Here is a 25,124-nt window from a genome sequence, read left to right on the forward strand (position 1 = left end):
GTAAACCGAACAGAAGGAAGAAAATTCTGTGGGGGTCTTCAAGGACCAAAGCTTAGAGCCCAATCAGAAGCAGAGTCCAGCAAAGGCAGCTCCCCAGGGTGGCAGTTTTAAAAACACGCCCCAAATTCTCTGATCCTCTTCCCTTCCAAAGGTGGAGGGTAGCTTCCCTCCCCTTGAATGTGAGCCAGACTCCATGACTCCATTCTAAGCCCCAGCACAAAGCAGAAGAGACGGTGTGGGACTTTAAACACTAGGTCACAAAAACGCACTGTGGCTTCTCGCTCGGTCTCCTCACGCTCCCTCTCTCGGGTCACGTGCTCTGGGGGGAAACCAGCCGCCATGTCGTGAGGACACTCCAGCAGCGTTGTGGACAGGTCCCCAGGGTGGGTCTGAGGCCTTTACCAACAGCCACTTCACGGGAGTGAGCGGCCTGGGAATGGCTCCCCCCAGCCGTAGCCAAGTCCAACAGAAGCACCCCACTAATTTACTCCTAGGTTCCTGACCCTCGGACACTGTGAGGTCCTAAACGTGCGCTGTTTCCAGCCATTGAATCTGAGGGTGATTTGTCACTCAGCAATAGATCACCGAAACACACAGATCACCCCACGAAGCCTGCGGGGGTCTTCACACCCAGGGTCGCCAGGCCGCCCTCCTCACACTGCCCCCTGACTGGATCCTGGAGCTCAGGCGGCCCCATCTGCCATGGTTTCTTCACAGCATTGGCCTTTGCCTGGCACTGCCCCCCTGGCTTGACCACGTTTTCCACTGTTTCCTTCCCCTAGTGAAGAAGCTCCATGATGGCAGGCCCCTTGCCTGTCTCACGCACGGCTGAATCCCAGCACCAGAACGGTGCTGGCCACACAGAAGGCGCTCAGTAAAAATAGATGAATGAATGAGGGGCGCCTGGCTGGTTCAGTCTGAGGAGCGTGTGACTCTTGATGTCAGTGTCATGAGTTCGAGCCCCATGTTGGGTGTACGGATTACTTCAAAATAAAGAAACTTTAAAAAAAAAAGGATGAATGAATGGAAATCCCAGCTCCAAGCAGAGACACCACAGTAGCCTGGGAATCCCTGGCCTGTCAGCTTCACCAGGTCTGGAAGTTTTCAGGGGCACCAAGGAATGGGAGGGGGTGGGGAGCTGGATCCTAGAAACAGTGACAGAGCCAGGAGCACGTGGCTGGGTCCCTTGCCTCCCTGGGTCCCTAGCTCTTTTCCCGCCAAGCTGGCTTGCTGCTCCTGACAGAGAAGGGGAGGCAGGCTCCCTGTGGGGACAGTCCCCCTACCAGGAATCTCGGCCAGCCCCCCACTCCCTGCCCTAACCAGGGTCCTATGGCCCGGGCTGAGGGCATGACAGGCACTCTCTGTGCGTGCATTAAGTCAAGTCAAGTGCTTTCTGTCCACGCTTGAAGATCCAGGGGAAGGAATACCATTCATGACAGGGGTAAAGTCATCTTGAACTCTACCGCTAATTCTGAGGACTCCTTCCCTTTACCCCCACCCTCCCCGCCAGACCCAGGCCTGCCTTTCCAGCCCCATTGGCCGAACCCACTCCACCACAGACGCTCAGCCAATGAGCCACTTCCCCTGTGCTTTTGAAAGGGGATCCAGCCAGGAATGGTTACCAGAGCTCTGGGAGCATGCTCTGAAGGGCAGGGGCAGCTGGCTGAGCAGCCGGCCAGACTATTTGGGGCTCTGCAGACCGAATTCCCTCCCTTCCCTGTTCTGTAGGGGAGCCCAGAGTCCAGCCCTGGGACTCATGGCGGACCAGGACTCATGACCCGTCCCAGAGTGGGAGGAAATGGCTTGATTCCTGGGGGTGCAAGGTGTCACTGTTCGCACAGACATAATGCCCCTTCTCAGCCCTGCCCCCCCCCCGCCCCTCAGCCCTGCGTCCCCCAGGAATGGGGCAGAACTGTTCGCAAGTGGCCAGAGGCCAGGGATGAGGGCAAAAGGGCACCAGATGACCAGCCCAGAGAGGCAGGCCTTCAGGGCAGGGGTGGGGTGGAGGTGGGACTGGCCTGCCCAGAGAGGCCACTCTGCGGGGCCATCTGATCCTACCAGGTGGGACACCAGACCCAGAACTGTCCCCTCAGTCCATTTCCTGCCACTCTGCCTAAAATGCCACCGCTTTAGAAACCCTACTGCACAAAGCATGGGGAATACAGGAGCCTACCGTCAGCTCTGCCACAAACTCTCAGTGACCTTGGCTTCTCAGCTCACTTTCCCTCCTGCACCACGGAGTAAGTTGGTAGGTCCTGGATGACCCCTGGGGCTGCCCTGTGACCCGTGCCGGCGGGGTAAGGGCGTCCTCCTCACACTGCCCCCCCACAGGGGACCTGGCCCTCGCAGGGAGTGAAGTGGTTTGTGGGGCTGGGCACGCGGGGGGCGTGGCTGTGAGCGGAGGGGTCCACACTCGGGCGTGTGAGGCCTGAACTTCCTCAGGTCTCTAGGGTGGAAGAGGCTGCTGGTGGGGTGCTGTCCAGCCGGGGAAGGCCCACGGGGGGCCGCCCTCGCCCCTCGCGCCCCCCTCCTTCTTACACTTACATTTTGCCTCCTTCCAGTCGGTGGAGGTGCTCAGGTCCACCTTCGCCGCCATGGCCAGGGGGGCCCAGGTGCGCACCCCGGCGCTCCTCTCCGCCCCACCGCCGCCGCCCCCCAAGCCCCAACTCCCGCTGGGGGCTGCGAGCCGGGGCTGTCCGCGCCCGGGGACGCCGGGGGAACCGCACGCACTGCTGCGGGTCCGCGTGGCACCCGCCGAGGGGCCGGGCCAGGGGCGCGGGACGCACAGCAGCTGCCCCGCCGCGCGCAGCTGTGCCAGGCGGCCGGACACTTGGCTCCTCAGAGACATGAGCGGGCGGTGCGGGGCGGTTCCCCGCCCACTTGGACTCTATTTACGGTGCTGGGCGTCTCTCCCTGATCCGCTCGGGACCGAGCGGTGTGTGCTAGCGGCGACCGGCTCCGAGCTGGCGGGCCGCGCGGCCAGAAACCCCGAGCGCGCCGCTGGGCACCCTGGAACTTGTAGTCCCGGCCGCCGGATGGCCCCCGCACTCGTATGCACACGTGCGCGCCCCGCCCGGACTCCGCCCGCTCCAGGCGCCCGGGATCGCGTCGGACGCGAGGCTCCTGCTTCTCCGAGGGTCGCGAGGCTGCCTGACGCCCCCTCGGGGCTCGCCGCCAAGTTCCCGGGCTGCGGAGCCGCCCTCCCCGCGGCGCGGCCCTGGCCCGCCTCTGCCCTGCGTCCCGGGCGTTCGGCGCTCCGTACCGAACTCGGAGCGCCGGGCGCGGCGTCACCCTGCAACCCCATCCCGCCCCCGGTCCCCAGGAGCCGCGGTCCCTCCCGGCCGGCGGGTCCCGGAGAGGTGACAAGCAGCGCGAACGATCGGGTACGTCCGGTTCGGCGACTCTCCCCGGGGCAGTTGAGCCCCGGGGGCGGGCGGGGACGCGACTGGAAGCAAGAGTGCAAACCGTGGTATTTGAAGGCAGAAAATTTCAGTTCCAAAAGGCGTTCTCTGGTGGAAGAATTGGCGTGATTTTTTTTCCTTTATATTTTGCTGTAATTTTTTATGGAGACTACGAAGATAGATTTTTAAATATAAGTATGTTTATGTTTTTCTACATTATTAATATTATTTGAGAAATACAATAGTGGATATTTTTATAACCTGAGGAGGAGCCTGGGTCCCAGAGAAGATTCCAGTACCAGCTTGCCACCCTGGGGTACACAGGCCACTTGAGACTCACTTTTGAGCTGTAAATTAAGAATAAGACAGGGGCACCTGGGTGACCCAGTCGGTTGAGCATCTGCGTTCCCCTAAGGTGGTGATACCAGCGTCCCGGGATGGAGCCCCACATCCAGCTCCCTGCTCAGGGAGCCTGCTTCTCCCTCTGCAGCACCCCATGCTTGTGCTCTCTCCCTGCCTCTCCCTCTCTCTCAAATAAATAATAAATAAAGATATTAAAAAAAAAAAAAAAGACAGGGCTCAGGTCTGGCTGGTTGCAGACGTGCCCTGTAATCCAGGCCCCTCTGGTGCTGGGTGTGGCAATAACCAGAGACAGCGCTGTGGGGAGGATCACAGAGGGCCCGTGTGGATGCAGCTGGCGCCACCGGGAAGTCCAAGAAAGAACCAGCACAGACCCGCCACAGGGAGGAGGGCACTGATCAGCCTGGGATGAGGGTGGAGAGGGATGACCAGAAGCCAGAGACCAGGAAGGAAGGGCCAAGGGTCCCCCACATTCCAGGACCACCAGGAAGGCCTGCACCCTCTCCCCAAAAAGGTCAGCAAGATGAGTTCAGGATGTGGTAGTCCGGCCCTTAGGATGGAGGTTACCTCACCACTTGCCACTTCTATAACTCAGCATGACAAGAAGGGCCTTGCCAACTACACCAGGACAGCAGCCATTTACAGGACACTGGCTACCAGCTGGAGCTGAACTAAGCTCTCTACTTGCATTTGCTCCACCTTCGTTAACTCGTTAACTGGTGATGTGCTCCCAAAGGCCAGGTGAGGCCGCTCTGCCCCGAGGCAACAATGAGCGGCGGGAACACTCTGGAGGTCAACAACACAGCCTGTGAGGGTCAGAGCCCAGATTTGGGCCTGGTTGCTTCTTATCTGTGGTCTGCAAAGCAATTGCTCAGATGTCACTGATTGAGGAAATGAAGCGTGTGGATGACCCTGTGTGTGTTTTATCACTGCTGTCACAAGTAACCGCAAATGTGGTGGCTTCCATTACCCAAATGTATTATCTTGAAGTTCTGTAGGACAGAAGCCTGACAGGCTAAAATCAAGGGGTCAGCTAGGCTCCGTTCCCTTCCGGAGGCTCTTTCTGGCCTTTTCCAGCTTTCAGAGACACGCACACTCCTTGGCTCATGGCAGCCTTCTTCCATTTTGCAAGCCAGCAATGTTGGCATCTGCCCAACCAATTTTTCCATAGCGGCCCTTGCCTCTGACTCCCTTCCACTTCCCTATCCATTTTCAAGGACCCTGGTGATTCTGCTGGCCCCACCAGGGTAATCTGTGACAACCTCCCGATTTAAAGTTGACTGATGAGTGACATTAACTCCATCTGCAGCCTTGATTCCTCTTTGCCACGTAATGTAGCATATTAAATTTGCAGGCTCCTGGGACTAAGACGTGGACATCTTTGGGGGACCATTATTCTGCCTACTATACCCCTCCTGGCAGGGTCTGGGGAGGAGGATAAAGGGAAAGGCAGGGGCCCCAGCCATAGGAAGTCTTGGCGCCCAATCAGGAGGCTGCCTTTCTGCTCAAAGCATGAAATCCACATGCCCCACAGCAAGGCCTTTGAAGCACCCTTGCACACCCTGGACATCTGTACCAGTCCCTCCGATTCTTTTGCTGGGATTCAGCTCTGTTCTCACATGGCCGCCAGGAGAGAGAAGGTTCCAGTTCACAGCCCTCTACTGTCTAGTCTAAGAGAGGCCTGGGCCCCACGCACAGGTGGATGTGGGCAGGGATGCACGGCTCTCACTGGGCAAGGCAGGACCTCCTCACAGAGTCTGAGCTGGATCTTTTGAAAAAGGTAAAATGTTGCCAGGTTCCAAAGGTGTGTATGTGTGGGTCAGAGTCATTCCAGGCAGAGGGATGCCCTGAAGCAAAGCTATGGTAGCCTATGGAATGCCGAATCTTCCAGCAGGGCCTATAGCGGCGTCGGAGACTGTCAGCTGAGGATTTCTAATGTTGCAGAGGGGCTCTCGTGCAGAGAAAAGCTACCTACTGCTGCTTGTGTTTAAATGAATACTGTATTTATTAAACTTATAAATTAAAGAAAGAATTAGTTTTTCTTAAACATCCAAGTGCAACTTGCAAATCTAGTTTTCTATTTATAAATCTGCTAATTTTTGTATAAAAATAAGGACAATTACTTTCACTTATTCTTTGATGAATATTTAATTAACTCATAGGTTCAACGGATTAAATTCTAAAAATGAATGCCAATTACAAACTTAGGTAATTAAATTCCCTAATAGATTTTAAACTATATGTTACAGAGATGAGATAGCTGGTCTTCTTGAACGCCTTAAACTCAATATGGCTTTTATCTTCTTTTTTGTTCCTTTTTCTTTACAAACAGGGAGGGGGTGGGGGGGTGAGGACACTCTTGCCCCCCAACTTACTCTGTCCTCCCCAGCCAAGCATATTTTTTTCTAATCAGCTAAGCAATTTTTTTTAAATTTTATGTATTTATTTGACAGAGAGAGAGCACAAGCAAGGGGAGCGGCAGGCAGAGGGAGAAGGAGAAACAGGCTCAGCAAGGAGCCCAATGCGTGCTCGATCCCAGGACCCTGGGATCATGACCTGAGCCAAAGGCAAACATTTAACCAACAGAGCCACCCAGGCGCCCCAGCTGAGCAGTTCTTAAATACTAATAGATTACACTTGTAAATATGGTAAATCAATTCTCTTAAAAGTTCAAATGCTGTTTATAAACTTAGATCATTTTGTACTGTCTCAGTTGGCTATTGCTGTGTAATAAACCATGAGAACTTACTGGCCTAAACTAATAACCAGGGCAAGGAGTTAAAATGCTTGGTCTGGGATAAAGCTGCAAGTTTCATCTGCTGGTCTTGCCTGGGTCCCTCCTGTGGCTGCAGGCATCTGACCACCTAACTGGGGCCGGGGACACCCAGGATGGCCTCAGTCCCATGACTGGCAGTTGGTACTGGCTGTCAGCCAGGCCCCTGGGCTCTGCTCCACGGGCCTCTTTTCCTCCCATACACTAGACGGGGGCAGCTTCACGGCATGCCGGTCTCAAGGACCTGCACCAAGAGGGTGACCACAGAGGCTGCCCTGCCTCTTGAGGCCTGACTCTGAAGTCACCCTGCATCACTTCCACCGCATTCTGTCATTTGACGCGGGTCACGAGGTCAGCCCAGATTCGAGGGCAGGAAGAAAGAGACTCGAACTCTTAATGGGAGGAGGAGCAGCCGAATCTCATTGCAAAGGCAGCGTACAGGGGTCAGAGGAATTATTACAGCCATTTTATCTAATTAAATTCACAAATCAGGGTACCTGGCTGGCTCAGTTGGAAGAGCGTGCAACTCTTGATCTCGGAGTTGTGAGTTTCAGCCCCACATTGGGCATGAAGATTACTTAAAAAAAAAACCCACAGAGGTACCTGGGTGGCTCAGTCAGTTGGGCTTCTGTCTAACACTCAGGTTGTGATCCCAGGGCCCTGGCATCGAGTGCCGTGTCGGGATCAAGTCCCGCGTCGGGGTTCCCTGCTCAGCAGGGAGTCTACTTCTCCCTCTGCCTCTCCCTACCCTCTTTCTCCCCAAGCTTGTGCTCTCTCTTGCTCTCTCAAATAAGTAAATAAAATCTTTAAAAAAAACCCCACAAATCAAATAGGACAGATTGAATTAAGTGTCTCAAAACCTTAAGTAAACACTCTGATACTAGCACAATGTCACAAAACTTATTCCTGAACTGGCACCGAGATGCTGGGTTTGCTTTGCTGATATCCGCAACTTTCAGGGTTGCAAAGCCACCAGAGGACCGGATTCCCCATCACAGCGGAGCTGGAGGTGCAGTGGGATTTGGGACCACAGTACAGTGAAGGTTTCCTGCTACTGTCAGAGATTTTAAGAGCAAAGCGGGACCCAGAAGAATTCTGCCAGGTGTAAAGGGACCTCCCCCCCCCCGCCAAGCCCATTCCTCTCTCCAGGAGCCGAATTGCAGAGCCCAGTGCATCTCTGTTTCCTGAGATTCCCACAGTGTTCAACTTGACCCCATTTTTAGCAGGACACGGTCCTTCTTTTTACTGCTTCAGCACAGGTGAGTGAGCTCCTGTGCCTCCCAGGTCCCCCTGACATCTTCACTATGTGATCGCAATTTTGAGCCTCCCTCCACCCAGGTTGAAATGCAGTCTTCATATTTTACTTTATCACCCACCTGCCTGTGTTCCATTTTACTCTGTGTCATTGGCCAGTGTTGTACTGTCATTATAATGGGAGGCGTGAAAGGGAAGAGTGGGTTACGAGGTAGTAAGTGTCCGGCCTGAACATAACTGTAAATCGCCGACCTGGGCAGCAGAGGGCGCCCCTCCCCCTGATTCCTCTCCGGGCGGGTCTGAGGACCAACTCCGTGATCCCGAGAGGGCTGCTGGGCCTCCGCTGGGGAAGGGCCCAGTGCGGGGCAGGCATTAGCTGTCCCTCCTCCGACTTCAGAGAAGGTCTGGGAAGAAGGTGGACGTTCAGAGGACACTTAGCTTGAGTATATAAAAACCTCGAATAGTAATGTTTACTGCAACAAGTTTTTATTTTAAGATTGTATTTTTAAGCACTCTCTACACCCAACCTGGGGCTCAGACCCACAACCCCGAGATCAAGAGTCACTGGCTCCAGGAACTGAAGCATCCAGGCGCCCTGATTATGACAAATTTAAACAACACAATGAAAAGAAAGCTCTATTACGAGCTGAATCATGTTCCCCCCAACCCCAGATTCATACATGGAAGTCCCAACTCTCCTCAGCATGTGACCGTATTCAGAGACAAGGCCTTTGAACAGGTGATTGAGTAAAACACAAGGCAGTTGGGGTGAGCCCTCATGCAATCTGAATAGTGTCCTTGTAAGAAGGAAGCTGGACCCGCAGAGACACACAAAGCCCACGTAAGGACACACCGAGAAGGCAGCCATCTACAAGCCGAGGAGAGAGGCCCCAGAGGAAACCAAATCTGCCAACACCTTGAACTCGGACTTGCAGAGCCAAGAAAATAAATCTCTGTTGTTCAAGCCACCGAATCCGTGGGATTTACGTATGGCAGCCCTAGCAAGCTAATACAACACCCTCTCCCCAGCCCTAATCCACAGAGGTATGTATCAATTTTGGTAGCCAACTGCACATCCTTCTAGATTCTTCCCGTGCATTTATAATCATATGTGAAGATATACACATACAATTTCTTTCTTTCTTTCTTTCTTTTACAAAAATAGGATTTGGCCATACATACTGTTCCACAACTTTCTTCATTCCATAGTACATCATGGGCGTGTTTCCTTGTCAGTATCTGCCCAAACTTTCTTTTTTTTTTTTGAAATTAAATTAAATTTAATTTAAATTCAATTAATTAACATAAAGTGTATTATTAGTTTCAGAGGTAGGGAGTGATTCATCAGTTGCATATAACACCCAGTGCTCATCACATCACGTGCCCTCCTTAATGCCCATCCCCCAGTTACCCCATCCCCCACCCTCTCCCCTCCAGCAACCCTCAGTTTGTCTCCTATGATTAAGAGTCTCTTATGGTTTGTCTCCCTCTCTGATTTTGTCTTATTTTATTTTTCCCTCTCTTCCCCTATGATTCTCCATTTTGTTTCTTAAATTCCACATATGAGCGAAACCATGAGATATTGTCCTTCTCTGACTTACTTTGCTTTGCATTATACCCTCTAGTTCCATCCACATTGTTGCAAATGGCAAGAATTCATTTTTTTAATGGCTGAGTAATATTCATTGTATATATATATACGTATACCACATCTTTATCCATTCATCTGTTGATTGTCAGACACATGGGCTCTTTGCATAGTTTGGCTACTGTGGACATGGCTGCTATAAACGTTGGGGTGCAGGTGCCCCTTCAGATGACTATGTTTGTGTCCTTTGGGTGAATACCTAGCAGTGCAATTGCTGGGTCATAGGGTAGCTCTATTTTTAGCTTTTTTAAGGAACTCCATACTGTTTTCCAGAGTCCGCACCTTCTTTTTAATGTTCACAAATATTTCATCCTATGAAGACAGCATTCATGGTTTCTTTTCTTTTCTTTTCCTTTTGGCTTAAACAGCAGAAATTTATTTTCTCACCGTTGTGGAGGCTGAGAGTCCAAGATTAGGGTGCGGGCGTGCTCAGGTTCCGGGAGGGCACTTTACCTGCCTCATAGATGGCTCTCTTCTTGCCTTGCTTGCTGGCTTGATTTTCCGGGGTAGGGAGAAAACAAGCTCTCTGGTGTTTGTTGTTATAAGGGCACTAATCTTCTCACAAGGGCCCAGCCCTCATGGCCTCATCTAAACCTGAGCTGCCTTTCCAAGTCTCCACCTCCAGTACCATCCCATTGGGGGTTGAGGGCTTCAACATGGGGACTTGGGGCACACAGTTCAGTCCGAAGCAAGAGGCAGCGTGGTGTTTCCTGGTGTCCTCCGTGGATGCACATGGGTGCCATTCCTTTGGCTGTGACAGACATCCTTGTGCCACCAGGCTGAGTTACCTGTGGGATAAATTCCCAAGAATGGAATTGTTTTTTGCATTTTATTTATTTTTTTTAAGATTTTATTTATTTATTTGACAAAGAGAGAGACAGCCAGAGAGAGAGGGAACACAGGCAGGGGGAGTGGGAGAGGAAGAAGCAGGCTTCCAGCAGAGGAGCCCGATGTGGGGCTTGATTCCAGGACTCCAGGATCACGCCCTGAGCCGAAGGCAGACGCCCAAAGACTGAGCCACCCTGGCACCCCTGCTTTTTGCATTTTTTAAAAAATTTTTTAAAAGATTTTTTATTTTTTTATTCGGCAGAGATAGAGACAGCCAGCGAGAGAGGGAACACAAGCAGGGGGAGTGGGAGAGGAAGAAGCAGGCTTATAGCGGAGGAGCTTGATGTGGGGCTCGATCCCATAACGCGGATCACGCCCTGAGCCGAAGGCAGACGCTTAACCGCTGTGCCACCCAGGTGCCCCTGCTTTTTGTATTTTTTTAACAGATGTTGCTAAGTGTACCTTCCCATCAACAGGATACGCAAGGGCCTGTTTCCCCCACACTCACCCTCTCCACCACTTGGAGGTTCTCGAGAAACAGGTGGTAGAAAGGAGGTAGTGAGGTGGTGACATTTAGCTCTGAAGGGAACCAACCATTTGGCCCAGGGAAAGGTAAGCAGAACTGGGGGTGAGAAAATCCAGGGGAAAGACCAGAGAGCCCCTCCTCTGGGAGAGGCTGAGGGACATACAGGGGGAGCAGAAGAGGGACAGGTTTCATTTGTTCATTCGCCACATGCTTACAAGCCTATGCAACGTCCCTGGCCCGGACTGCACTCAGCAGTGAACACAGCATGGGCCTTGCGCCTGTGGAAACATCTAGTGTGGGAGACACATGGCAAACAAGTCGGCAGGTACATGTCATTTCAGGAAGTGCCTAGAGCTGCAGAAAGAATGAATTCAAAGAGCAGCAAAGGGCTGGAGTGGTTGAAGCACGGGGAGGCGGAGAGAAAGGGGGAGGCAGCACCCAGTGCCACGGGGATTTGGATTCCCTACACTGGGGCACTTCTGGAGGGTGTTGGTCAAGGTTGAGGGCCAGCTGAGTTTTAAAGGGTGCCTCTTGGCAGCCTTAGAGACAATGGCACTTGTACGGGCAGTTGGGACAGAGCTGGGGAAGCGGATGGGACAAGCACTGTAGCAGCAGGATTTCTAGCCTCAGCAGGAAAGATGAAAGCGTGGGAAGAGCCCTTGGGGGTGAGTCCTCTGGTTGTCTGTTGTGTAACAACCTATGTTGTTTTGATGGCTGAAAACAACAACTCTTTGATTATATCTCATGATTTGTGGGTCGGGGCTCAGCCACACCATTCTTGTGTTCCATGTGGCCTCGACTACGGCCACTCAGTGGTATTCAGCAGGAGATGAGGCTGGGCTGAAGGGCCCAAGATGGCTTCCCTCACCTTGGCCAGGCTGGCTGAACAGCGGGGGCTCTCCGTGTGGCTAGCCTGGGGTTCCTCAACCCATCAACCTGACTGCTTTGGGGCAATCAGGCTTCTGACTTGGTAGCACAGGGCTCCGAGAGGGAGTGTCCCAAAAGACAGGAAGAGGAAGCTGCCAGTTTTATAAGGCCCAGAAACTGGCCCAGTGACACTTCCAGTTATTTCACTGGCCAAAGTAATCCCAGAGGCCACCAAATTTAAGGGGAGGGGACATGGCCCCTTTTCAATGAGGGGGGTGTCAGTGAACGTGCACTTATCTTTCATCTCCCAGAGTGCCCCTTGACGGCCTTCTCATAGCATTGCGTATCATATGATGGGCCATGACCAATTTTTTTTTAAAGATTTATTTGAGAGAGAGAGCACAAGCAGGGGGAGCGGCAGAGGGAGAAAGAGAAGCAGGCTCCCCACTGAGCAGGGAGTCCCATGCGGGGCTCAATTGCAGGACTCTAAGATCATGACCTGAGCCAAAGGCAGATGCTTACCTGCCTGAGCCACCCAGGTGCCCCCGTGATCAATTTAAACCTGCCTGTCCTGTAGCAGGTTTCACTCTCAAGCCTCAGCCAAGCTCAGTGGTGCAAGAAATACGATGTCGTCCATTTCCTTAGATCAGGGTTTCGCAGCCTCAGCTCATCTGGGACCACGTAACTGCAGGGAGCTGTAGGAGGCACGTTATCAGATGTTCAGCAGCCTTCCCGACCCCCAAGTTGTGACCATCGAAAAAGTCTCCAGACATTGTCCCATGTCCTCTCGGGGCAAAATCAGCCAGGTTAAGAACTGGAACCTTGGAACCAACTCATTCTGACTCCAAGCCCCCATCCTACCCAGCAGTGAGGAAATCTTACCCCAGTTACAGCTAGGATTCTCGTCCAGGGGATCTCAGATTGGGTGGGGGGAGTGTGTGGTGCCCTAAACCCGAGGAAGAGTTCCAATCCACTACCATGGCTGTTGTCAATGTCCTCACTGGGCTCACCTCAGTGGTCCCCCAAAAACGAAGAAGCTCTCCTCCCACCCCCACCCCAACCCTGCACCTCTCATAAAAATATGGCCTATGAGCACAGCCCGGGAGTCTTCACATGCATCTCGCAAAGTTGTCCCCTCTGACTCTGGTTGCCTACTGACTCAAAGTTTCCCAGTCCAAGCTAGAAGATGGCTGGAGAGTCCGTGGGTCTGTGTCCTGCTCACAGAATTCACTGGCAGACTGGATATGGCTGTGAAAGACAGGGGTGAAGGACACCTCCAAAGTTTTCAGCCTGAACCAGTCCAAGAATAAGGAGGCCACTGATGGGAAGGAAGTCAAGGGAGGAACAATTTTGGGGGAAACTGTTGGGAGCTCCAATCTGAACGCATTGGGAAGTCCATTAGCCAACCAAGTGGAGACATCAAGGAGACAGATGGGTAGATAAGTCTGGAACTCGGGAGCAAGATCTGAGCTGAAGATAAAAACGTGGGAGTCATCTGAGGTGGTATTTATAGCTACGAGACTGACTGAGATCACCCTGGGAGGGAGTGTGGATGGTGAGGTCCCAGGCTGGGCTCTGGGGCTCGCAAATGAATAATTATCAGATAATAATTACCATCATTTTATTTCTTGAAGCATCTGGCACAGTGCCTGGCTCTCCGTACAAGTTCTCTGAATGGAACAGAAGGAACAGAACACTATGGCGCTTTATTCATCCCCACACTTTCCCTGCTAATCAGGATTTAGCAGCTATCTGAGCAGGATAGCAGGTAGTTAGAATCTCTCAGTTAAGTGGGAATGAAAATATTCTTTAGGAAATTCCAGAATCCAGAATGGAAATTTGCTATCACTTGCAAAAGGAAAATCAAACTGTCTTAAAATCCCAATCCAAAAGTGATAGTTGTGACCAGCACAAAATTCCATGTTCCACAGACACGAGTTCTGAGCTGCGACCACTCCCTAATCCAGGCTCCACACTCCCGCCGCCGAGTCTCCCGAGCTCCAGCTGCTTTCCTTTTTCTCATATAGGGAGAACTTTAAAACCAGGCGTTTGCTCTACAGAGAATTTGGTCACACACATTTACGCCTTCAGCCTCTCATTCGCTCCAGGATCTACGACCTCAGATTGACACCAAACACAGCCTCGGCCATCTTGCTCCCCACCCTTGACAGCAGCAGGACCGAAATAGCAGCATGAATCATTCGGGAACTGTCACGTAATGCAGGGGCCAGGGCACCTTCTGCGGCAGCGCCTCTGCTTGTGTTCCAGGGATCTGGGGAAGGGGACACTGGCTGGCCGCCGTCACCGCCTCCCTGTCCCACTCCAGGGGGCTCGGAGTCTACGAAGCGATTTGAAGAAGCCCAAGTTGGTGGAAAGTGTAAGAGTTAACGTTTCTGAATGTCCAGGAGTGGCTTTACTGTGACCCTCAATAAGCTTAAGCTTTAGGGTCCCCAATGCACATCCCTTCTAAAGGTCCAAATCTTTTTTGTGTTTTTCTTTCCTCAGAGGGGGGCTTTCCAAATTTTATGTTTAGGGGCTGATGTGACTTGAGGATGGATGATCTTGTTCAACCCTCATAGTAACCTTGGGAAGTCATTAGCATGTCATCATCCCCATTTATAGGCAAGAACACGAGAGCATAGAAGAGCCTTCTTTGGGTTCCTTGAAAATTTCAAACTTGTTTTAACTTCAGGGCCTTTGCACTTTCTGTTGTCCTATCTGGAACCCTGTCCTTGGCTGGCTTCTTCTCACTCCAGGTGTAAGGGGCCTTCACTAACCACCCACCTCTAGGAGCTCCTTCCTTCCCTGCTTCCCCTCTATCCCTTAACTTTTGTTTTGTTTCTTTTTTCTTTTTCTAATAGCACTCACCACTCTTTGGAGTTATTTTCATTTCTGCATGTTTTTATTTAACAAATGCATTTAGTGTTCACTCTGTAGGTAGGCAGTGTTCTAAGTACATTACAAATAACAAGTTAATCCTCACAGCTACCCTGACATCAAAACTGTTTCACCCACATTTTAAAACAGAAACAACAGAAACACAGAGAGGCTAAGCAGGTTGCTTGAAGTCACACAGCTGATGAGGGGAACTATTATCTATCTCTTTTGTCTTCTAGACAAAATCCACGACAGCAGAAGCTGCCTCTCTGAGCTTTCTTGTTCTCTGTTGAGCCCCTGCATCCAGAGTAGTGTGTCACATGTAGCAGGACTATATAAAAGGTGTCAGTGATGATGAGACCAGGTTACAGAGAGAGAGGAATGGGAAGAAGCCTGGAGAGAAGCTATCAGGAGACGGCGGAAGAGCTCCTCTGGGGGGTTGCAGCGGGACTGGCAAGAGTGTAGTGGTCTGGAGACGGTACCAAGGAGAAATGAAAGGTCTTCTGGACAGGTTTAATTTAGCAGATGAATAAGAGAGGCCAAAAGTCTGGGAATCACCTCCTTCCTTCCTGTTCTGAGTCCAATGCATCAACGGATCCTGTCGGCTCCTCCAAAAGTCGGAACCCAACTGTTCTCAGCCCTCCTCCGCTCCCACTCAGGCCCACAGCATTGTCACTGCTCTCTTGGAACACGGCAATAGCGTCCTGAGAGATCAACTACACTGCAGGCAAATGGGGTCCTCGTAAAACTACATCAGATCATGTGCCTTTTCTGTTCAAAACGTGCTGGCATGAACACAATGGCCCCTGCTTCCTCTTGGCCCTACTCTCCCACTCCCTCCCTACTCCCACCATCCTGGCCACCCCAGTGCAGCTCCCACCCCAAGACCTTTGCATGTGTTGTTCCCTCTGTAGGGCTCTTCCCCAGATTTTCCATTCATCTCATTCCCCTACTTCAGGTCTTTTCTCCAATCTTAGCTTTTCACTGAGGTTTGCCCAGGCCAGCTTATTAAAAATGCAACACCATCCCCTCACCCAACACTCCTTAACCTTTTCTGTGCTTCATTTTTCTCCACCACACTTCAGCAGATATACCCTATAAACTTTTTTGGCTCGTCTCGTCACTAGAATGAGCACCACGTGATTTTTGTCGGGTTTGTTCACTGCATTTTCTCCAGAGCCCACAATCGCATCTGACACACTCAATCATACTTAACGGACTAATGAACACTTACTATGTGCCAGACGCTGTGTAACACACCTTGAAGGCAAGGATAAAGGAAAACGGACATGAGGGCCCTGTGGACCTGACAAATGTGGCAATACCAGAATTGCTGGTTTAATTTGTGATTGGACACACAGCGCAGTAAAAGCCCACACAGTATGGCCCAGAGTGCAGTAAAAAGCAAGTAACAGGTGGGTAGAACTTAGTGTCCTTGTTGGAGGTAGACTGTTAAGGAACCTTAGCTGCTCAGGGCAGCCTGAAAGACCAAATTAACCTGGCAGAGTTGGTGGAAGGGGGAACCCAGCAGAGGGAACAGTTTGCAGGCAGGCCCACAGGGAAGGAGCCCACCTCGTTTAATGAACAGAGATGTCAGCAGGCTGGAGCTTGGTGCTGAAGACCGAGGACAGGGAAAGAGGCAGTAAAATGGACCTGCCAGATGAGACGGGCCCTGAGGCCCAATCTAAAGCCTCCAAGAGTTTTAAGCAAGAGACAGGGATCCACAGTGACTCTGGTCGCAGTGCTAAGGAAGGATCAGGGACAGTGGGGCTGGAAAAGGAAGCTGTGGAGACAAGCTATTGCCAGGGAGTGCACACTTAAAACCCTGGGCAGGGATGGCAATTACCCAGATGGGAGGATAGCAAGGATATCTGGGGCCCCAAGACCCTCATTCAAGCCCTCTCCAGACCTGGCACGCGGCTTATCTGCTCCATGAAGCACACACGCGTCCAGGAGGGAAAACCAGCTTCTCTCCTCCACGTCCTCGACCCTTTCGCATCCCCGGGTGCTCTCGCACGTGCCCTGCCTCTTGGCGAGGCCCTCCCAGGCCGCCACCACCGCCAGCAGGCGGGCAGGGACCTCAGGCAAGCCTTTGTTCCCCGTCCCACCACTGCACCTCCGAATAATGGCGGCAGCTCCCCCTCACTGGAAGTCTAAAAACGCGACTGCACGATGGGAGACCTCCCACGGCCCTAGACGACCACAGGCTTGACACGAGGGGGTCGCACAAAACGTGCGCCTCCACCGAGGGGACCCGGGGAGTCACGGGCCCCGCCACGGAGAGATCCCGGTCTGTACCACCCGAAGCCCAGCTCCTTCGCTATTCCTGACCACTCGGCGCCTGAAAGAGGGCTCTGGGGACGTCCCGGCCAAGACGCGCTCCCGAGGGCCACCCGGACGTCACCCCCACCGGCTGGGACACCCGAGCGGCTCTGTGCCGCCGAGGAGGAGGGACTGGCGGCTCACGGAGGCGGGAAGCGTCCCGGAGAACGGCTGCCCGGCGGCTCCGCGGCGACCACTGCCACCTCGGCAGAGAGCGACTGTGGCCTTCGATTCCCATAAACCACTGCAGAGGCGAAACCCCACAATGCCTTTTGACGGGCGGCCATTTAAACCTATCAGAGCACAGCGGTGGGGACTCTCCGCCCAATCGACATTTTTTTTTAATCTGAAGGAGGTGCGGTCACGGAGTCCGTCAGCCCAATGGGAGAGGTGGAAATTTCCAGAAAGAACGGGACCAATGGGCGCGGCCAGCGAGGCCACGATTGGCGGACCAAGTAGCCAATCCTTGTCGCAGAAGTGCGCCCCTCCGTCCAATCGTGGAGCCTGGGGTGGGCGGGGCTTGTAGGGAGGAGTCCAATCCGGAGGCGCGGGGGAGGCAGGGCTGAGGGAATTACTCTCAACTGCCCAATGACAGAGAAGCAAAAATGATGGGCTATACTTCAAGCCAATAGTAGGGAAACACAGAAAGCCCCCTCAGGGAGCACAACCAGTGAGCAGGCGAGGAAGGGGCGGGATCCGGGGGTCCCGGCAGCTTCTAGTAGGTTCCAGAAGGCGGCGCGTGCGGTTGGGAACGCGGAGCGGACGGAGTCGATTCAACGGGGTTCCGGGCCGGGCCATGGAGCAGGTGAAGGGGGAGGGGCGGGCCGAGGCCCCGGGGCCACTCGGACACCGGCCGAGGTCCGGCCGCGGGTGGAGGAGTGGGGCGGGGCCGGCCCACCGGGCGGGAGGTGAACAGTGTGGCGAAGCCGGGCTGCGGGGAGCGCCCGGTCCACTCAGCGTCCGTCGCCTGCCGGCTCGGCGAGGAGGGCCGGGGGGCCGGCGAGAGTTCGGCTTAAGTCCGACCCGCGGCGGGAAGAGAGGCCGTGTCTGGGCCCCGGAGGCCTCCCGGGAGGTGGCTCTCGGCTCAGCGGAGGGGGGCGGGGGGAACACTGTTGGGGGCGCTGGGAGAGATGGAGGTGGGCGAGGGGCTTCCGTAGAGGCGGGAGGACCGGGTCCACACTGGGGGACTAGCCAGCTGGGAGAGCGGGGATTGCCGACGGAGAAGCCACCCGGGACTTGGCCACAGTTAACTTGGAGGAATGCAGGGACCAGGGACGGGAATACACTGGAAGTAGCCAGTTGGGGGAAATACTACTCTTCTGAATCTGGAAGGGTCGGGATGGAACAGCCTTGAGTGAAGGTTTGATAAGCGGCGGCCGACTTTGCCTGATGCAGGAAAGGGACGGTGCCGCCAAAGTCCTTGGAACGGTTTCCATCTCTACCAGTGTTTTACAGATGTATGTGCCGCCCATCCCTTTCTTCTTTCTTTTCGGTTTTGTGTGTATGTGATTCGAGAGTAACTGCACACTTATATTTCTGGAAGGTTGGGTTCTGATTACACAAGGAGGAATTGGTCGCTGTAGAAAATCTAGGCTATGTAGATAAGCAACGAGAAGTAAGTTATTTGTCTCAGCTCAGCATTTTTAGGGGACCAAGTTTGTAGCTGCTGCTGATTGCTTTCAGTGGCTTCATTATATCCTCGGCGGCCTGGAGGTTCTGAACGGCCTGGAGAGATTTTTATTCAGTCAGAAGCTGTCATTGAAGTGTAGCGATTCATCAGGGAGGAAAAACTGGCCCCTTGTTTTCCACGTGATCTGCAAAGCCTAGTTTGCTTTCTTCAGGTATAGCCATTGCTGCTTTGATCAAATTTGGAGCCTTTTTAGTAAATTAAAAGAGTGGAAGTGGAGGGATGGATAAATTTTTTGCTCACGTGGGATAATTGTACCTGGGATTAAAAAGACTTCGGTAGAGACAAGAAAAAGATTTCTGGAGTGAGAAAAACATTATTTATAAATTTAAGAAAGGGATTTGTCCCTCTGTTATCAGAATAGGAAAAGAACTTTTTGAAGTCGAGCTGCCCATTGTAGGTGGAGCGGATGTGCAGGTACACTGTGAATGAATGACTGAACTCAGGGCTGCAGCGTTGGGGACCGGCGTGGTGGCGCCCTGGCGTTTTAACTCAGGCGTGTCCGAACATACTCCTGAATCCATTCACCATGTGACTCCTCTGCCTTTGGTTTTCATTTTCAACTGGGAGAGCTGTATTTCAGTTTTCGGAAGTATTCAGGTTGGACAGATTGGATGGTCCACACATTGTTTTTAGTACCTTTCAAATAAATCCCGGGGTAAAGTACTTTTTACATTAGACCCAGTGCAGAGATGCAACTGTGGAACACATTTAACAACGTAGCGCTCGCCATTGTGCGTGTCCTGGGCTGGTATTTTCTTTTCTACTTTTGAAGTGCTGGTCACGACCTACAGACTTGAATTCTTGACCTACTGCGGGGCAGTACTCAGTTTGGCGAATGATGCTTTGTAGGTAGGATAGACGAGAACTTCATGGAGCAGTTAAGCTGCATCTTGATACCAGTTGAGTTTTTAACTTTTTGCTTTGGGGTCTCCTTCCTGGGTTCTAAGATTTTTATCCTTTGCTGGATTTGGCAGTCTTTTTCTGATTTTTTCCTTCTCAAGGTTGTCTCTCTAATATCTCTAGTTAAGGGAGGGAAGGTTCCTGATTGGTGTGCCTCAGGGTTCCAGAATCACTTGCATCAGTGTGTACTGGGTCACAGCTAGATGATAGACTCAGAGGGAGAATGATTAGCAACTTGAATGACATGCTTGATCTCACCAAATGTGTTTGCATTTGAGATATGGCCCTTTCTCTGTCGTAGGGCATCCCTGGTTGGGAGAAGTCCTCTAATTTAGTACCATGTTTTGAGTATTTGAGAGGATGGGCGATTAAACCACAAATAGTGTTTCATTTTCTTGTGTACTTCATATAATAATATTTTAATGTGGCAAAAACTGGTTTTGGGGGGCTGGCTCTCCTTTACTCACTAAGGGGCAGAGCAGTGACCTACCGTGCTGTGACCTATCAGCACACCTATGAATGGACATAGGCTCTTCTCTGATGGTGGGTGCGCATGCTGATGCTCCCAGAGAAGCCGGCGTGAGGCTGTGGCTGTGGGTGGAGCATGTGTCCGAGCACACGCCATTCACTTCCTTTGTGACTCCCTCTTCCGTGAGGAGCAACGCAGCCCATGTTTGGTTTATCTTTTGGGCTTCTTGGCATTATCATGGCAAAAGAATTTGTTTTTCTATGAAAGGACCTCCTGAGTGTGTCCTAGAGTGTGTCCTTCATCAGCCCTGAGTAGAGACTTTTGGAAGAGTGGCTGGAATTCTAATTCACACTGGAGCTGGTGGAGAGCAAAGGATCAGGCTTTTTTTCCTGGTTATTTACTGTGTTCTGGTTGGTTCCAAAAGGTGTGGGAGATGGTAAACGAATTCACTAATGATTTCTCTCTCTTGGTTTGTAAAGTAACTTTTTTGTCAATAACTGAAGACAAGTAGAAGTGTCACTTAGAAAACTGGGACCAGGCAAGTGTGTTATGGAGAGAAAAACTACATTGGCTTTTTTTCCCGCCTCAGGTAAATGAGCTCAAAGAGAAGGGCAATAAGGCCCTGAGCGCGGGCAACATCGATGACGCGCTGCAGTGCTACTCTGAGGCCATTAAGCTCGATCCCCAGAACCACGTGCTCTATAGCAACCGCTCAGCGGCCTACGCCAAGAAGGGCGACTACCAGAAGGCTTATGAGGATGGCTGCAAAACCGTCGACTTGAAGCCTGATTGGGCCAAGGTAAGCTTTGGGCGCGCCGGGGCTCTTGGGACTTACAGAAGTGCCTTCTGGTATGCCGTTTCCAAATAGTGGGCCCTCCTGGCCTAGCTAGTGGTGTGTCCCTGTACATGAATCGTTGACTGCCCATCCGTTCTCCTCCTGAGTGTGTTCCTCAGACTGACGGCACAGCTCTCCCAAGTCTGAGATACCACCCAGTGTTGAGACTGGTCTTATCTCTTGTACTGCTGAGAGAGAAAATGCTGCCGAAGAAAGGGACAGCCCTGGGTCATAAGATAAACTGAGGTGGAGAGGGTGAGCGTCTTTGATATTTGGCTGGATTCTTGGTTCTCAATCTTGGCATTATGTGCTGCTCCTCCTGTTCTTTGGCCTTCACGGGAATAACCTGTTTTGTCCCATGAGACGTAGAACAGGTTCCTTGGAGTGCATCTTCTGGACTTACCTCTAGGTGTCCTTTATTTTGTTTTGTATCCTTTTTTGCTGGTTTAAGGGCTATTCGCGGAAAGCAGCGGCTCTTGAGTTCTTAAACCGATTTGAAGAAGCCAAGCGAACCTATGAAGAGGGTTTAAAACATGAAGCAAATAATCCTCAGCTCAAGGAGGGCTTACAGAATATGGAGGCCCGGTTGGCAGGTAGGCACCAATACACTATTGGTTTCTTTTTTTTTTGTAAGGGGGTCAACTTTGAGGCTCCCCGCCTAAATATCAGGCTTCTGGGCTATACAGGGGCATCATGGCTCAAGGGAACCGATTTCTAGTAACGTGCTTTCCTTTGTTCGGAGCAGAGCGGAAATTCATGAATCCTTTCAACATGCCCAATCTGTACCAGAAGTTGGAGAGTGATCCCAGGACCAGGACGCTGCTCGCTGATCCTACCTACCGGGAGCTGATCGAGCAACTACGAAACAAGCCATCCGACCTGGGCACGTAAGTCAAGGCAGCGCGGTTTGTCTCTGGAAATGGACGTGAACGTTGTGCTTTCTTCCCGGGGTTTTATGGCCCAGCATAGGGGGACGAGGGGGTCCCTCATTCAGGTGGCAGGGTTTCTGCCTTTGCTTTTTCTCTAGTGAGCGGTAGGTATTTGTTGGTTTGTAGTTTGTGCTTCCAGAAAGAGTCAAGGGGGACATACATCAGAATAATTTGGAATTTTCTTAAGTCTCCATGTCTCTTCTCTGCTCTACTCTAATTCTGATCTGGCACCAACCCTGTCCTTTCCGTGCACACCAGATGCTGTCTCTTGGTACATTGGAGTGGAAACATGTGGTTGAGAAGAGCGTCAGGTGTAAAGATGTGTTTTTTAAGTCGTACGGGTATCTGACTCCCTGACTCTCTGTGACTCCTGAGATGAGATGGAGAGTATCTATAATTCATTCCTCTGTGTATCTGCTGCCTTCAAGGAATCAGTCTGACAGCTGTTCCCTCGTTTTAGATGGATTGTCAAAGGGTCGGGTATTCCCCAGTGCTACCTACGGATAGCGCAGAATCTAGCAATTTTTCTGTGGAGGACAGCTCTCGTATACGGGGATCTGAGGTTTAGCCGTCAGTGGGGGTTTAAAATCAGTTGTGGGGAAGAATAATTGTTTCCCTTTCTTTTACCCGTACTAGGAAACTGCAAGATCCCCGGATCATGACTACTCTCAGTGTCCTGCTGGGAGTCGATCTGGGCAGTATGGATGAGGAGGAGGAAGTTGGAACACCTCCCCCACCGCCTCCTCCCAAGAAGGACACCAAGCCAGAGCCAATGGAGGAAGATCTTCCAGAGAATAAGAAGCAGGTCTTGTTTTTCCTCCTTATTGTCACACATTCCTAAACAACCCAGTCAGCCGGAAGTCCCCGTCAGGCAGGAGCACTGTGGGTCGGGGCGGCCGTAACTGTTTTGAGCGTCCAGTTGCCGTCATTAATCAGAACGGTCAGTATGTTAAAAGGTTGACTTGCCAAGCGATTTTGTAAGAATGGTGTATCTCAGAGACTTGCAGCATGCATGTTGGTCGGGCAGGCCGGTAAATTTATGAGTGTGATCCTTGTCCTCGCTGGGACCCAGAGGAATGTTGTCTACACCCATCTAATTTAGGCTCCTGTTTTCTGGTTGGATGTGGTGTGTAGTTGAAAGTTGTCCACTTAGCAACGCAGCCATCCAGAGCAGGAGGCATGTGCTTACACGATTTTATTTCCCTCCTTATAAATGGGAACAGCAGATTGTTGCCAAATTTAGCACCTTCAGATGGGTAAGCGTTGGTTGTTCAGGGTGTCTCAAAGCTGGAAAAGGGCCCTGTGATGTGGGTGGTAGTGAGCTATGCTGAAGTCTCCTGCCACCGGGCCAGCCCTTTCTAATCCTCTCCCCACCTCTCTGCTGCTATTCCCTGCCAACTGAGACCCCAATATGGCTGCGTGACAGAAACTGACTTGGCACAGCTTCTTCCAGTAAAACCGGGCACAGAATTGCTGTCCTCTTTGAGGTTGGTGCAGGCTAAAGGCATTTTCTCTCTCCTGAAGAAGCTCTCTGCTTTCTGACAAAATCCAGGAGAGTAGATGAAAGGGGGGGCATTTCAGAGGAAGTGGAGATGAAAGTTTTTAATTTTCCATTCCAGTAGTTAGCCCTTCATTTTTCAGTCCATAGCTGGTTGAGAAGAAGTTGGCAGACGTGGAGACCTGTTAGTCATACGTGCTGTGTGGGACCTGGGACAGGTCACAAGCTCTTGCTCTCTTTGCCATCTGGGTTAGATTTGCTCAGTAATCCTTCCACACTTCACCCAGGCGCTGAAAGAAAAAGAGTTGGGGAATGAGGCCTACAAGAAGAAAGACTTTGACACAGCCTTAAAGCACTATGACAAAGCCAAGGACCTGGACCCCACCAACATGACTTACATGACCAATCAAGCAGGTGAGGCCCAGGCCAGGGGGTAAGTGCGTTGTCAGGCGGTCTTGGGGAGACACAAGGGCTGACTCTTCTTAACCATCCTGCCTGGCAGCCGTGTACTTCGAGAAGGGCGACTACAGTAAATGCCGGGAGCTTTGTGAGAAGGCCATCGAAGTGGGGCGAGAAAACCGAGAAGACTACCGACAGATTGCCAAGTACGCGCGACCTTCGGCAGTACCTCCAGTGGTGTGGAGGGGTCGATGTCCAAGACTTAAATTTTCCTGCATGGGGAGGAGGGTTGCTGGCCACACAACCTGCTGTTAACAGTGGGCTGGAGAGGAAGCGGCAGGCATCAAGACAAAAGGTGTTTGGAGGGCATATAGTGTCCCAGCAGTGATGGGGGCCTTGTTCCTAGTTGCCGATGTCTTGTCTTTGCAGGGAGCTGACCTAGTCCCTGCTCTGCCCTTAGCAAATTCTTTTTTGTTTGTTTTTGTCAGAGCTTACGCTCGAATTGGCAACTCCTACTTTAAAGAAGAGAAGTACAAGGATGCCATCCATTTCTATAACAAGTCTTTGGCAGAGCACCGAACCCCAGACGTGCTCAAGAAATGCCAACAGGTGGGTAGGGAAAGAATGGGGATGTTTTCTTAAGTTCTTACGCCTTATAGTTGCAGTTATTTAATAGCGAACCTTACATTTTTTTAAGTAGTGTTTTTGGTCATTTATGTAACGTTCTTGTCACTTGACAGCACATAAGGAATAACCCAGGTAGTTTGCTGTAGTTTTGATCAGCCAAGATTTTATCAACCTTTTGCTGAGGGTCAGTGCACTGAGTGTTATGGTTCTTACTATAACTTAAAGTTTTTTGGTTTTTTTTTTTTTTACCTTACACAATCAAAGTGTTGTGCCGGTGTCATAAACTGTGTGGGGGGGCATATTCATGGAAAGGTTGGTCGGAAATTTTTTAAAGATTTTACTTATTTAAGAGAGTGCTTGCACCCACACAAATGGGAAAAAGGGCAGAGGGAGAGGGAGAAGCAGACTCCCTGCTGAGCAGGGAGCCCCATGTGGGGTTCGATCCCAGGACCCTGGGATCATGACCTGAGCCAAAGGCAGACACTTTTTTTTTTTCTTTTTTTTTTTAAGATTTATTTATTTATTTGACAGAGAGACAGCCAGCGAGAGAGGGAACACAAGCAGGGGGAGTGGGAGAGGAAGAAGCAGGCTCATAGCAGAGGAGCCTGATGTGGGGCTCGATCCCAGAACGCCGGGATCACGCCCTGAGCCGAAGGCAGGCGCTTAACCGCTGTGCCACCCAGGCGCCCCCAAAGGCAGACACTTAACCGACTGAGCCACCCAGGTGCCCCAAGACTGCTCAGAAAATTAATTGTGTTATTGATACATGGATCATTTTCAGGGCCTTGCTGGTCTTTTTTGTTTTGTGTGGTTTTTGTGTTTTTTGTGTTTTGTTTTTGAGTGAGGGGAGGTAGGAGGGACGGAGGGAGAGAGAATCTTTTTTTTTTTTTTTTTTTTTTTTTTTTTTTTTTTTTTTTAATT

At 51.6% G+C, this 25,124-nt stretch overlaps 2 protein-coding genes across 4 annotated transcripts in view; one reads left to right on the forward strand and one right to left on the reverse strand.

Moving 5' to 3' along the window:
* MACROD1 (mono-ADP ribosylhydrolase 1) overlaps positions 1-3,009 on the reverse strand; it is a 151,389-nt gene extending 148,380 nt beyond the window's left edge. The window contains exon 1 of one of the 3 annotated variants that reach the window (XM_034646245.1): positions 2,545-3,005. In XM_034646245.1, the coding sequence (XP_034502136.1) occupies positions 2,545-2,848 (304 nt within the window). In that variant the 5' untranslated portion in view covers positions 2,849-3,005. Of the gene's footprint in view, positions 1-2,544 lie in introns of all 3 variants that reach the window. The other 2 variants (XM_034646244.1, XM_034646243.1) reach the window with 2 other exon arrangements.
* A 14,498-nt stretch (positions 3,010-17,507) lies between these two features.
* Positions 17,508-25,124, forward strand: part of STIP1 (stress induced phosphoprotein 1) — a 12,958-nt gene continuing 5,341 nt past the window's right edge. Inside the window, exons 1-8 of the mRNA XM_002916672.4 lie at positions 17,508-17,661; positions 20,505-20,714; positions 21,202-21,343; positions 21,496-21,637; positions 22,316-22,484; positions 23,465-23,591; positions 23,680-23,782; positions 24,065-24,185. Of these exons, the coding sequence (XP_002916718.1) occupies positions 17,653-17,661; positions 20,505-20,714; positions 21,202-21,343; positions 21,496-21,637; positions 22,316-22,484; positions 23,465-23,591; positions 23,680-23,782; positions 24,065-24,185 (1,023 nt within the window). The 5' untranslated portion in view covers positions 17,508-17,652. The remainder of the gene's footprint in view (positions 17,662-20,504; positions 20,715-21,201; positions 21,344-21,495; positions 21,638-22,315; positions 22,485-23,464; positions 23,592-23,679; positions 23,783-24,064; positions 24,186-25,124) is intronic.

Source organism: Ailuropoda melanoleuca, chromosome 16, assembly GCF_002007445.2.
Source record: "Ailuropoda melanoleuca isolate Jingjing chromosome 16, ASM200744v2, whole genome shotgun sequence".
Classification (NCBI taxonomy): Eukaryota; Metazoa; Chordata; class Mammalia; order Carnivora; family Ursidae; genus Ailuropoda; species Ailuropoda melanoleuca.